Genomic DNA, 13898 nt, shown 5'->3' with positions numbered 1-13898 from the left:
GCCTCAACATGGCCTGATGAGTGGTGCCATGTCCGTGCCCAGGATCTGAACTGGCGAAACCCTGGGCCACCAAAGTGGAGCATGTGAACTTAACCACTCAGCCACAGGGCTGGCCCCTATTTTCTCTTTCTGCTGGTTCATTGTTAGTGTATAGAAGTGCAGCTGATTTTTGTATGTTGATTTTGTACCCTGCAACTTTACTTTATTCATTTATTATTTCTAATAGTTTTTTGGTCAATTTTTTAGGATTTTCTACATATAAAATCATGTCATCTGCAAATAGTGACAGTTTTACCTCTTCCTTTCCAATTTGGATCCCGTTTATTTCTTTTTCTTACCTAATTGCTCTGGCTAGCACTTCCAATACTATGTTGAATAAGAGTGGCGAGAGTGGGCATCCTTGTCTTATTCCTGGTCTTAGAGGAATAGCTTTCAGTTTTTTACCATTGAGTATGATGTTAGGTGTAGATTTGTCATGTATGACCTTTATTATGTTGAGATGCTTTACTTCTATACGCCTTTAATTCAGTTTTTATCAAAAAAGGATGCTGGATCTTGTCAAATTCTTTCTTTGCATCTATTGAGGTGCTCATGTGATTTTTATTCTTCATTTTTTTAATGTAGTATATCACATTGAATAGCAAATATTGAACCATTCTTGCATCCCTGGAATAAATCATACTTCATTGTGGCATATGATCTTTTTTAATGTACTGTTGTATATAATTTGGTAATATTTTGTTGAGGATATTCGCACGTATGTTTATCGCAATACTGGCCTGTAATTTTCTTTTTTGTATCATCCTTGTTTGGCTTTGGTATCATGGTAATGTTGGCCTTGTAAAATGAGTTAGGAAGCGTCCTTTCCTCTTCAGTTGTTTGGAAGAGTTTGAGAAGGTTAGGTATTAAATCTTTTTGAATGTTTGGTAGAATTCACCAGTGAAACTATCTGGTCCTGTACTTTTGTTTTTTGGGAAGATTTTGATTACTGTTTCAGTCTCTTTAGTAGTAATTGGTCTATTCAGATCTGTGTTTCTTCTTGATACAGTTTGGGAGGTTTTGATTCTATGAATTTATCTGTTTCTTCTAGGTCATCCAATTTGTTGGCAGATAGCTTTTCATAGTATTCTCTTACAATCTTTTGTATTTCTATGAAATTACAACAGTAATTTCTCCTCTTTTGTTTCTAATTTTATTTATAAGAGCCTTGTTTCTTTTTCTTACTAAGTCTAACTAAAGATTTGTCAATTTTGTTTATCTTTTCAAAGAATCAGAGTTTAGTTTCATTGATCTTTTCTATTGTGTTTTTAGTCTTTATTTCATTTGTTTCCCCTCTGATTTTTATTATTTCCTTCCTTCTTCTGACTTTGGGCTTTGTTTCTTCTTCTTTTTTCTAGTTCCTTTAGGTGTGGTATTAGATTTTTTTACTTGAGATTTTTCTTGTTTCTTGAGGTAGGCCTGTGTTGCTATATACTTCCATTTTAGTTCTGCTTTTGCTGTATCCCGATAATTTTGGTATGTTGTGTTTACTTTTTCATTTGCCCTCCAGGTACTTTTTGATTTCTTTGTTTTCTTTGTTGATCCAGTAGTTGTTCAGTAGGATGCTTTTTGGTCTCCCCATACCTGTGGCTTTTCCAAGTTTCTTCCTGTAGTTGATTTCTAGTTTCTTTTTAAAAAAATTTTGTTTTGAGGTCATATTAGCTTATAACATTGTGTAAATTTCAGATGTGCATTGTCATATTTCAGTTTCTGTGTAGACTGCATCTTGTTCACCACCAATAGTCTAGGTTTTATCCATCACTATACATATCTGCCCCTTTACCCATTTTGCCATATGGTATCGTATTATTGTGGTCAGAAAAGATGCTTGATATGATGTCAGTCTTCTTAAATTTATTGAGTGTTTCTCAACATGCAGTCTATCATTGAGAATGTCCCATGTGCACTTGAGAAGAATGTATATTCTGCTGTTTTCTTCAATGGAATGTTCTATGTGTAGCTATTAAGTCTGTCTCGTCCAGTGTTTCATTTAAGGACACTGTTTCCTTGTTGACTTTCTCTCTGGATGATCTCTCCATTGATGTAAGTGGGGTGTTGAAGTCCCCTACTATTATTGTGTTGCTGTCAGTTTCTCCCTTGAGGTTTGTTAATAATTGCTTTATATACTTTGGTGCTCCTATATTAGGTGCATATATATTAATAAATGTTATGTCTTCTTGATGGATTGTCCTCTTTATCATTACGTAATGTCCTACTTTTGTCTCTATTTTTTTTTGGCTTAAGGTCTATTTTGTCTTATGTAAGCATGGCTATGCCTGCTTTGTTTTGGTTGCCATTTGTTTGGAGTATCATCTTCCATCCCTTCGCTTTGAGCCTATGTTTGTCTTTAGAGCTGAGATGAGTCTCCTGGAGGCAGTATATTGTTGGGTTTTGTATTTTAATCTATCCAGCCACTCTGTGTCTTTTGGTTAGTGAATGCAATCCGTTTACATTTAGGGTGATTATTGATATATGAGGATTTAATACTTCCATTTTATCTTGTTTTCTGGTTGCTCTATATTTCCATTGTTCCTTTTCTCTTTTGTTTCTGTCTTCCATTTCACTTTGGTGGTTTCTGTCATGTGTTTCTCAGTGTCCTCTTTTTTTTATGTTTTGTGTCTCTGCTCTGAATTTTTGTTTTGTGGTTATTGTGAGGTTTGTATAAAAGGTCTTATAGATGAGATAGTCCGTTTTCTGCTGATAGCATCTTATCTTCCTTTGCCTATGCAGATTCTCTCCTTTTTCTTTTTCCCTTCTATGTTTTTGTTGTCACAAATTATCCCTTTTTGTATTGTTACGAAATTGAAATAGCTATAGTTATTATTAATGTTTCCTTTCCCTTTAACCTGTATGTTATAATTGTTTACTAGCCTGTTCTGGTACAAAGTTATGATTTTCATACTCTTTCTGTCTGTTAATCACCTTGCTGAAAGCTTTGTGTACCTTTGCCTTTTTGTTTCAGTTAGGAGAGCTCCTTTCAACATTTCTTGTAAGGGAGGTCTAGTGATGATGAAGTCCCTCGGCTTTTGTTTGCCTGGGAATGCCTTTATTTCTCCTTCATATTTGAAAGATATCTTTGCTGGATAGAGTATTCTTGGATGACTGTTTTTATCTTGAAATATTTTGAATATTTCATTCCACTCTTCCTAGCCTGTAGAGAGTTTCTGCTGGTAACCTAATGGGGGTTCCCTTGTAGGTCACTGTCCTGTCTCAGCCTCCCCCCCCACCCCTGGCTGCCTTTAATATTCTTTCTGTGTCATTGACTTTTGATAGTTTTCTTATCATGTGTCTTGGAGAAGGTCTTTTTGCATTGAGATAATTGGGTGTTTTATTAGCTTCATGGATTTGTATATTCAGTTCCTTCCCCGGGTTTAGGAAGTTCTCAGCTATTATTTCTTTAAAAATAAGCTTTCTGCTCCCTTTTCTCTCTCTTCCCTTTCTGGGATACTCATTATCCTTATGTTGCCCTTTCTAATGGAGTTTAATGATTGTCATAGAATCTCTACATTTTTTTGGTCTTAGTTTTTCTCTCTTCTACCTGCATCATTTCTAGTTTTATATATTTGAGCTTGCTAATTCTCTTTTAAATAGGATCACCTCTATTTCCAAAGCCTTCTAATGCATTCTTCATGTCATTTTTTGAGTTGTTTATCTCCAGAATTTCTATTTGTTCTTTTTTTTAGAATTTCAGTCTAAAAAGTATTGATAAAGTATTCCTTCTGTTCATTGATTTTATTCCTTAGCTCATTGAACTGTCTTTTAAAAAAGTTTTCTTGTAGCTCATTGTTGTTCTTCTTAACAGCTCTTTTGAATTCTGGAAGATCACAATCTTCCATGACTTTATATTGATTTCTTGAGAAATGTTATTTTCTTTTTGTGATGCTTTGTTCCCATGGCTTTTTTTTGGTGCTTTATCAGTTATTCCCCTGCTGGTATAGCAAATACTGTTCTTATTTAGGTATACCTTTGTTTGTTTTGATTCAAACTTTTCAGGCAGTTGGAGATTAGAGGTTTGCCTTTGTTTTTCAGCAGGTGGTGCTATAGTATAGTTTTTGGTTTTTCTTACCTGAGCTGCTTCTGGTTATATTTTAGGATCTGCACGTTCCATCCTCCACCACCTCTATTTGGTGTGTCACTGGTACTCTCATCATCACTTCCTGTGCCTCTGGGGGTCACTGATGCCTTGCCATCGCTGATGTCACTGTAGTCGCTGACTTTGCTGCCCAGAGTACATGGATGGCTAATGCCTCTGCTGCATTTGAGATCACCAGGGTCAGAAGCTCTGCCACCATGGCACGGGGATGGGGAAGGAGGGAGGGGGTTGGGTTCCTGGGGCACCACCTCTGCTGTTGCCCATTACTTTGTGGTTGCAGGCACTGCTGTGGTTGGGATGGTCTGGGTTCTCTAAATGCCTCTGCTGCTACTACCAGGCTCTGAGCCGCAAAGGGTCCCAGGATCACAGGGCTCTGCCTCTGCTTCTACTCTGTTCCCTGTGCCTGCAGGTGTCACTGCAGCTGACTGACTGGAGGCACATACATGACTCCACTGCTACCTACTGGTTTCTCTTGGGCTGGGAGAAGCTGGTTCATCTGCCATGGTTGAGGGTCTACTGGGCCCTCCCTTTGCTGTTCCCCCATTTAGCCTCTTCCTTGTGCTCCACTCCACCCTCCTTTGTACGTACTGGTGTGTGGATCTCTCCAGCGTCCTGGTGTGTTGGGCAATGTAGCCTTTGTTGGGTTATGGATGTTTTTCTCACTGTAGATTGAGAGAGACAAAGGGATCCTCTCATGCCACCATGAGGATTACGCCATTCCTGTAGTCCCTCTCTTAAGGAGCTAAAATCTAATGGTAAAAACAGATATTAAACAAGTAAATACAGAAATTTAAGTTCCCAGGAAATTGAAGAAAGAGTATTTCTGTGATTTAGTAAGGGGTTGGTCTAATGTCTCTACCCCAGAATATCTCAGATAGCTCCTTAGTATGTCTACACCATATTGCTCTTTATCAGATAATTAGTAGGAAAAAAAATCCAAATTGAAGGGGAGAGATAGGAAGGGGAAAAGGTTTTAACCATTTTGACCATTTTTAAGTGTATAGTTCTGTGACATTAAGTACTCATTGCCATGTAGCCCTCATCACCATTTTTAAAAATAATTTTTACCAGTTTTGTTGGGAAGCAAGTTCGTGCAGCAACTTATGTTGTGATGTCAGAAGTCCCTCTCCACATAAATTAAATTTTTTTCTTTTCACTTACCATCATTTAATAAACTTTAATAAACATTTTCATATTACTATATAATCTTTATATTTATCGCTTTCAGTTCTAAGATAGTCTGTCCAATAAGTGTCATAATTTACTTAATTATTTCTCTATTATTATATGTTGAGATTATTTTCAATTTTTCACTATTATAGATAATCGACAGTGGACATCTTGATGGCTATGAATGTTTTAAAAATTTCTTTGGGTTAAATTCCCATGTAAAATGAGTGATTTCAAGGGTATATGATTTTCCTATTTGAGAATAATACAGTGTATGATATAAATACTATTTATGTAGTATTATTTCTTCTTCAAAGTAGTCATATTTCTTCACCTAAATATTAAAGTTGGTAAGTACTTATTAACAATATAAAGGTTGTATTTATATTTTCTTTCTACTAAAAGGGAAACGCTTTTCTACAGGTAGTAGTGTAGTTATTTGAGTGATCAGAATCATACTTTTAACAGCTGTTGAGAGATAAGTCTCTTCTTGCTAAAGAAAACTTTTCAAAAAGGAAGCTATATTGTAGCTTTTTATTTTCATCTCATGCTTTCCTGCATACTCGTGGAATGCAGTGCTGTTAGTGGTTTTTTTTTTTTTTTTTTTTTGAGGAAGATTAGCCCTGAGCTACTGCCAGTCCTCCTCTTTTTGTTGAGGAAGACTGGCCCTGAGCTAACATCCATGCCCATCTTCCTCTGCTTTATACGTGGAACGCCTACCACAGCATGGCTTTTGCCAAGTGGTGCCATGTCTGTACCTGGCATCCGAACTGGTGAACCCTGGGCTGCCGAGAAGTGGAATGTGCGAACTTAACCACTGCGCCACCAGGCCGGCCCCCAGTGCTGTTAGTTTTAAATTCTGACCAGTTATACTGATAACACTTTTTGTTATTGTATTCATTGTAAATATGATAAATTCTTATTTTTTAGGGGGGAAGAAACCCTAATTACATCCTGTACAAGTCATAGGCAGATGGTATCTTTATTTTTAGACAGATGCATTGGTTGTTTAGGTCACTATAGTAATTAAAAAGGAACATTAGCTCTTTATTTGCTACCGTACCACACACTGTATCAGTGGTTTAATAGTACATTTATCAGTAGAATTCTCTTTTTCCCCAAGCAAATTCTTACATGGAATATTATTACCTTGGGCCTTGGTTGCTTAAAGAGTGAAGAGTTATTTCCTCCTTCCCCAAGTGCAACTAAGAGTCACCACTAAGCTACTGCCTCATTTCCAAGCTCCAAATTAAATGTTTACAGAACCCATGGATCATTCCAGGGTTCCTTTCATTTTGTAAATATAGAATACCTAACATACGCGAGACACAATCAGATTGCCAAGGATAAAGAAGTTAACAAAAGAGAAAATGTCTCTAACCTCCTAGAGGTTACATTCTTGTTAGGAAAGGCCAATAAGAAACAAACAAGTAAATACATAGCAAAAAATGCAGTGGAGAAACAATGAAATGGTGTAAAAGTGATCGAGAATTTTGGAGGACAGTATGTAGAGTGCTCAGGCAAGGCTTTACTGATGAGGTAACATTTAGGAGAGATCTGAAGGGAATGTGGGCCATGCAGACATTTGGAGGAAGAACATTCCAGGCAGAGGAAACAGTAAGTGAAAATGCACCAAGAGGTGAATGTGTTTAACGTGTTTAAGGAAGAGCAAGACTTCATATGTGGCTGAAGCCTGTAAGTGAAGGGCAGAATGGGGAAAGGAGATGAGATCAGATAGGTAACTTTATAGGGCCTTGCAGGCCATCATAAGGACTTTGAATTTTACTCTGAGATGTTTTACTCTGAGGTTTTTGAAAGAGGAGTCATGTGATCTGACTTTAATTTTAACAGAATCACTTGGGAAGCTGTGTTAAACCAGACTATAGGGGTCAAGAGTGGGAGGGAGACCAGTTAGGATGCTATTTCAGTAATCCAGGTAAGAATCAGTAGTGCTTAGACTAGGGTCGTAGCAAGGGAGGTGCTAAGAAGTAATTCAGTCCTTTACGTATTTTGAAAATTGGGCCAGTAGGGTCTACTCTTGGACCAGATAATGGGGTGTGAGAAAGACAGACGGGAGTCAGATGACTCCAGGGCTTTTGCTCCCAGAGAGTGCTTCATGTTGTATGGTAATTATGCTTGTCTCTGTTAAAGTCTGTGTTCATTGAAGACAGGCTCACTATTACCCATTTTTGCATACTCTGAGCCTATCAGAGTTGGACATGTAGTAGGTCTATAGTAAATAACTTGGTGAATTGGCAAGGTAATACATCACTCTTATCTGGATCGTCTCTGGTTCTTTTCTGTAGAGAATGATGCCCTAGTGATACATTTTCTTATATGTCCATTACATTTCAGTGCTAGGTATATACTGGCACTTTTTATCTTTCTTATTGTCCCCCTTTCTTTGTTTCTAGGATTCCTTCTTATTGACTTGTCTTTAACATATATATGGGTAGTGAGTATTTGTGTTCCTTGATTTGACTATAGTTAAGTATAATGTTGGCTTAAATATATTTTTCTATTGTCGTTATATATTAGTTTTATTGGTCAGATTCTGTGTTCTGGTTGTGCTTCATTATCTGAAATGCTATATTACCAAAAAGTTATATCAATTTACTCTATTGCCATGAATAAATGGAAGCTGCCTACGTTACTATGTACCTGTAATACTGTAATTACATTTTCCCCATCTTTAATGGGTAAAAACAGTTGTCGTTGTTTTAATTTGTATTTTTCTGACCACTGGTAAGGTTGAATGTTTTTCCATATGCTTGCTAGTTCGTATCTAATTTTATAAGTTGTCTTCAGAAAACTTTTGTCTTAACCATCAATCAGTTCGGTTTATGTTTTGATTACTACTATTACTATTACTACTACTACTACCACTACTACTGTTGTGTATTGGGCACTGAACTAGGTTCAAGGGGTATTATAGGAAATCATGTTATCGGTTCAAGGGGTATTATAGGAAATCATGTTATAGAGAGTGTTCAAACACATATAATATGTGCCATAATAAAGATAGATGAAACTTGCTATGGGATCATGGATGATAATATTAAGTACTCGATAAGCTTAATTACTATGGGACAGGCACTGTTCTAAGTGTTTTTTTTTCCCCTTATGTTAACTCATTTAATAAACAACAGTGCTATGCAATTGGTGCTGTAGTTATTTTTATTTTTACTTAATTTTTATTGTGTGAGGAAGATTGGCCCTGAGCGAACATCTGTTGCCAATCTTCCTCTTTTTGCTTGTGGGGTGCCGCCACAGCGTGGCTTGACAAGCAGTGCTAGGTCTGCGCCCAGGATCTGAACCTGCGAACCCTGGGCCACCAAAGTAAAGAGCATGAACTTAACCACTATGCCACGAGACCAGCCCCTTTACTCATTTTTAAAGACGAGTAAGCTGAGGTACAAGGAGTTTAATTACTTGCCCTGAGTGAAAATGCTAGTAAATAGTGAAGCTGGGATTAAACTCAGGGAATCTGACTCCAAAGTCGGTATTTTTGATTATTAACCTATACTGACTCTGTCAGTTTTTCAGTGTTGGATTCACAGAAGTGGTAGTACAGATTGTTCATTTGTGTTACCACTGAAGGGTATGTTGAGATACTTTTTAAAATATTCATATCATATTCCATTCATTTATGATTAGTATATTTACTTTAATAATTATCCTGTTCAAGTGAACAGTTAATGCAAATGTGACTTTAACCTCTTACTTTTTTATTCAACCATCTATCTCAAATTTTTTTCCCTTTAGATGTGTATGCCTTTTTTTCCCAACTGAAATAAATACAAGCCGTAAATAAATAAATAGCTTTTCTTAGCCATTACTGAGTTTTCAGCCAGGAAATTCTAGGTTTTCAATATAAGTAAAGATATGGGTAAGTAATAAACATGTTGAAAAGCATCTCTTAAACTAATGTACTAAATTTAAGTATAAAATTTGCCGAAAGATGCAAATCTCAGTTTTGTGAACTTTTTTTTAATGTTAAGACTCTGGTGTGTGATGATATGTATTTTGCTTGGATGGGAAATAGTGGTATTATGTTTACAGTTAAAGAATTGGAATGAAAATTATGTATGATAAAATATAGAAATGTCTCAAGCATTTAGGTCCTTGGTATTTTTGTACCAATGTAAATCTTGGGTAAAATTTCACCTCACTGTCCAGAAGTTGACATGTCTGACCACTGTTTATCTTACAAAGTCACAATCCTTTACTTACTCATACATTCACATAATTGTCATGAAATAGGAACATATGCTGATATTTGTGGCTAGACTGTAGAATAGTTTTTGGCACATAATAGGCATTCAGTAAATATTTGTTCAGTGAATGATTAAACACATTCTATATCTCTGGTTTCTATATGATCAGTATCGACTTGTTAATAAGAAGAGGCAAACCTGGCCATTTACAGATTTAAATAAAAGCAAGCTTCTTGAGCATAATGCAACTTAATCATATTCTTTTGACCGTCTTAAAGGATTCTAATCAAGGAAATCTTTTAAGAAATTCACATGTAGATGAAATACTTTTTTTTTTCTTTTTGGTGAGGAATATTTGCCCTGAGCTAACATCCATTGCCAATCTTCCTCTTTTTTTTTTTGTTTGGCTTGAGGAAGAATAGCCCCACGCCTGGGATCCAAACTTGTGAACCTGGGCCACCAAAGTGGAGGACGTGGAACTTTAACTACTTGGCCATGGGGCTGGCCCCGGAAATACTTTTTAAAAGTTCCTTTGCTATTCAATATCTATTGGAAGGAAGTCTGTGGTGAAGTTATTTGTAATACAGTTTCTTACCCCTTGATCAAAAAAATGTACGTTTTGCTATGCAAATAAAATATATATAACCAGCTTTTAAATGATGAGCAAGGAGGAAGATCTATTACTACTGTAGAACAATATATCAAATCTCCTTTTTCTTTTCTTGTTAAATTTTCAGGTGAAGGGAAGTGGCTCCGAAACATTGACTATTACCGTTTAGATGGTTCTACTACTGCACAATCAAGGAAAAAATGGGCTGAAGAATTTAATGATGAAACTAATGTGAGGTAGGAAATATTTTCTGTATGTATAGAAAGTTTTTTAAAAAATATTTAAAAATCTATATACAGTAAAATTCACTCTTTTTGGTGTATACTTCTGTAATTTTTGACAAACGCAAGATGCAATCAAGATATAAAATGATTTCATCACCCCTCAAGAAATTCACTCATGGAATCATAAAATTTCTAGCTTTTTGAGTCTCACTTCTTTGACTTAGCAAAATACACTTGAGGGCCGGCCCAGTGGCATAGTGGTTAAGTTTGTGCACTCTGCTTTGGCGGCCTGGGGTTTTCAGTTTCGGATCCTGGGAACGGACACACCGCTCATCAAGCCATGCTCTGTCGGCATCCCACATAGAAAGAATATAGAGAAAGGTTGGTACAGGTGGTAGCTCAGCAACAATCTTCCTCTCACACACACACACACACACAAAATGCATTTGAGATTTATCTATATTGCTGCATATGTCAATAGTTTGTTCCTTTTTATTGTTCAGTAGTATTCCATTGTGTGGATGTGTCACTGTTTGTTCAGCCATTTCCACTTGAGAAATATTTGAGTTGTTTCCAGTTTTTGGAATTAAAATCGAAACTACTCTAAACATTCATCTGTAAGGTTTTGTGTGACCCTTACATATTTACCCAAATGAAATGAAAATCCAAGTGTGCAATTGCTGGGTTGTATGGTAAGTTTGCATTTAGTTTTGTGAGAAACTGCCAAGCAGTTTTCCAAAGTGGTTGTATAATTTTGTATTCCCGCCAGCAGTCTATTAGAGTTCTAGTTGCTCTGCATCCTTGTCAACACTTGGTATTATTGTGTTTTTTAAAAAATTATTTTACCCATTCTAATAGGTATGTAATGGTATCTCATGTGATTTTAATTTGCATTTCCCTAATGATAATTGATGTTGAGCATCTTTTCATGTGCTTATTGGCCATTTTTATATCATCTTTGGTGACAAATCTGTTAGAGAGTTTTAAAGTTAAGAAAGTATTCCTGATATCTTTACCTGTTGTAGAAATTTGAATCTTACTTTATACCACTATATAGGTATAGGGTGTGTTGTATATGTGTTGTTGATATTACTTTTAGCTTAGCGATTACCAGACTTGAACTGCATTTGGAAGGGGAAAAAAATATATATATATAAGCATATGTACACACACATTTACATGTGTGAAAGCATGACTAGGAAAAGGATGATGAGGGGCTTGCCAGCTGGTGTAGTGGTTAAGTTCACGCACTCTGCTTTGGCAGCCCAGGGTTCACGGGTTCGGATCCCAGGCGAGGACCCACAACTCCTCATCAAGCCATGCTGTGGTTGCAACTCATATGCAAAATAGAGGAAGACTGGCACAGATGTTAGCTTAGGGCCAGTCTTCCTCACATAATAAAAAAGGATGAAGAGATGGAGTTACTGCCAAGATGGCTGAGGTATGCCTTAATACATGTTTTAAAGCTTGAAAGATATTACACTGTGTGTGTAAAACATGTTTTAATTCTAGCAGAGTCCTGAACTACACCTAAGGTTAAGTCTAGAGAAATTCCAGTCAGACCATAGGAAGAGTTAATTCTGTTAGATATTTAAAATCTATAGAGTCTGGGATACCTTACAAAGGAATGGTTTGAGTACGTAGTTATAAAAGCATATGATTAAATAACTTTTAAAAGAATACATTTTATATTGTTTGCCTTTTTTTTTTTGAGGAAGATTAGCCCTGATGTAATATCTGTTGCCAATCCTCCTCTTTTTGCTGAGGAAGACTAGCCCTGAGCTAACATCCGTGCCCATCTTCCTCTACTTTATATGTGGGATGCCTGCCACAGCATGGCTGGACAAGCGGTATGTAGGTCCGTACCCGGGATCCAAACTGGTAAACCCTGGGCCACTGAAGCAGAACATGCAAACTTAACTGCCGCGCCATCATGCTGACCCCTGTGGGGTTACTCTTGAGTAGCTAAACCTGTGCAGATTAAATCTACAAATGTTAGAGATTATGCCTGTCTGTCTATATTCTTTTTCTCATGATTCAGTAATTTTCAGAAAATAGAATATAAATATTTGTTTATGGTAAAGCAGTTGGAAAGACACATTAAGATAAACTTTAGCATAATAACCGTTTCTAATATTGTCTTATGTGGACAGGAAATAGTTTTTCACAGTCTTAGGGTCTCTGGTTAGCTTGATCCTGTTTCTTTCTTAACTTTTTATTTAGAAATAATTATAGATTCACAGGAACTTGCAAAGGTAGTATAGAGAGGTCCTGTGAACCTTTCACCTAATTTTCCCTAATAGTTAAATCTTACATACCTGTAATACTAAAAACCAAGAAATTGACACTGTTTGATTGTATGTGTATGTATGTCTTTTTATCACGTATGTAGAGGCTCTGGTAACCACCACTGTATTCAAGATACAGAAATATTCCATCACCACAGAGATTGCTCTCTTACTACCATTTTATAGTCACACCCATCCTTACCACTACCCCCACCACTATCCCTAACTCCTGGCAATAACTAATTTGTTCCCCATCTTTATAATTATGCCATATCAAGACTGTTATATAAATGATCTACATATGTAATCTTTTGAGATTGGCTTTTTTCGCTCAGCATAATGCCCTTTAGTTCCATCCAAGTTGTCCTGTATATCAATAGTACATTCCTTCTTCTACAGATTAGTATGTATTCCCTGGTATGGATGTACCAGTTTGTTTAATACAAACTATACCGCTATTGCAGGGAGTTTTGGTTGTTTCCAAGTTGCGCTATTGCAGATAGAGCTGCTGTGAACGTTGTGTACAGGTTTTGTGTGGACCGAAGTTTTCATTTTCCTAGAGTAAATGTCCAGCAGTGTGATTGCTAGGTTGCATGGTAAGTGACTATTTAGTTTTTTAAGAAACCGCCAAACTGTTTTCCAGAGTGGCTGCACCATTTTACATGCCCACCAGTAAAGTGTGAGAGATCAAGTTTCTCTGCATCCTCACCAGCATTTGGTGTTATCACTATTCTTTATTTTAGCTGTTCTGATAGGTATGTAGTGGTATCTCATTGTGGTCTTAATTTGCATTGCTTTGGTGGCTAGTTATGTTGAACAATCTTTTCGTGTGTTTGTCATCTGTGTATCCTCTTTGGTGAAATATTTCTTCATGTCTTTTGTCCATTTTCTAATTGGATTGCTTGCTTTTTTATTGTTGAGTTCTGAAATTTTTTTATGTAATTTAGATGAGTCATTTGTCAGATATGTGGTTTGCAGATATTTTCTGACAGTGTACGGCTTCACAAGGTCTTTCACAGAGCAAAAGTTTTTAATTTTTATGAAATCTAGGATTGTCAGTGTTTTCTTCTTTTTTCATGCTTTTGGTGTCAAGTCTAAGAACTCTTTCCCCAAGCCCTAGGTCCTGACGATTTTCTCCTGTGTTATCTTCTAAAAGTTCTATAGTTTTATATTTTATATTTGACTCTCACATAAGATGTGAGGTGTAGGTTGTGTTCTTGTTTTTTTTTTCCTATGAATGTCCAGTTGTTCCATCAC

General features: G+C 36.4%; 1 protein-coding gene across 19 annotated transcripts in view; it reads left to right on the top strand.

Moving 5' to 3' along the window:
• ATRX (ATRX chromatin remodeler) overlaps window positions 1-13898 on the top strand; it is a 240790-nt gene that overhangs the window by 179810 nt on the left and 47082 nt on the right. For all 19 annotated transcript variants that reach the window (XM_070257356.1, XM_070257353.1, XM_070257351.1 and 16 more), the window contains one exon: window positions 10257-10365. In XM_070257356.1, coding sequence (XP_070113457.1) covers window positions 10257-10365 — 109 coding nt within the window. The remainder of the gene's footprint in view (window positions 1-10256; window positions 10366-13898) is intronic.

The sequence above is a fragment of the Equus caballus genome, chromosome X (genome assembly GCF_041296265.1).
Source record: "Equus caballus isolate H_3958 breed thoroughbred chromosome X, TB-T2T, whole genome shotgun sequence".
Classification (NCBI taxonomy): domain Eukaryota; kingdom Metazoa; phylum Chordata; class Mammalia; order Perissodactyla; family Equidae; genus Equus; species Equus caballus.
The sequence above is the reverse complement of the archived record's forward strand: the minus strand, read 5'-3'. Positions and strand labels throughout refer to the sequence as shown.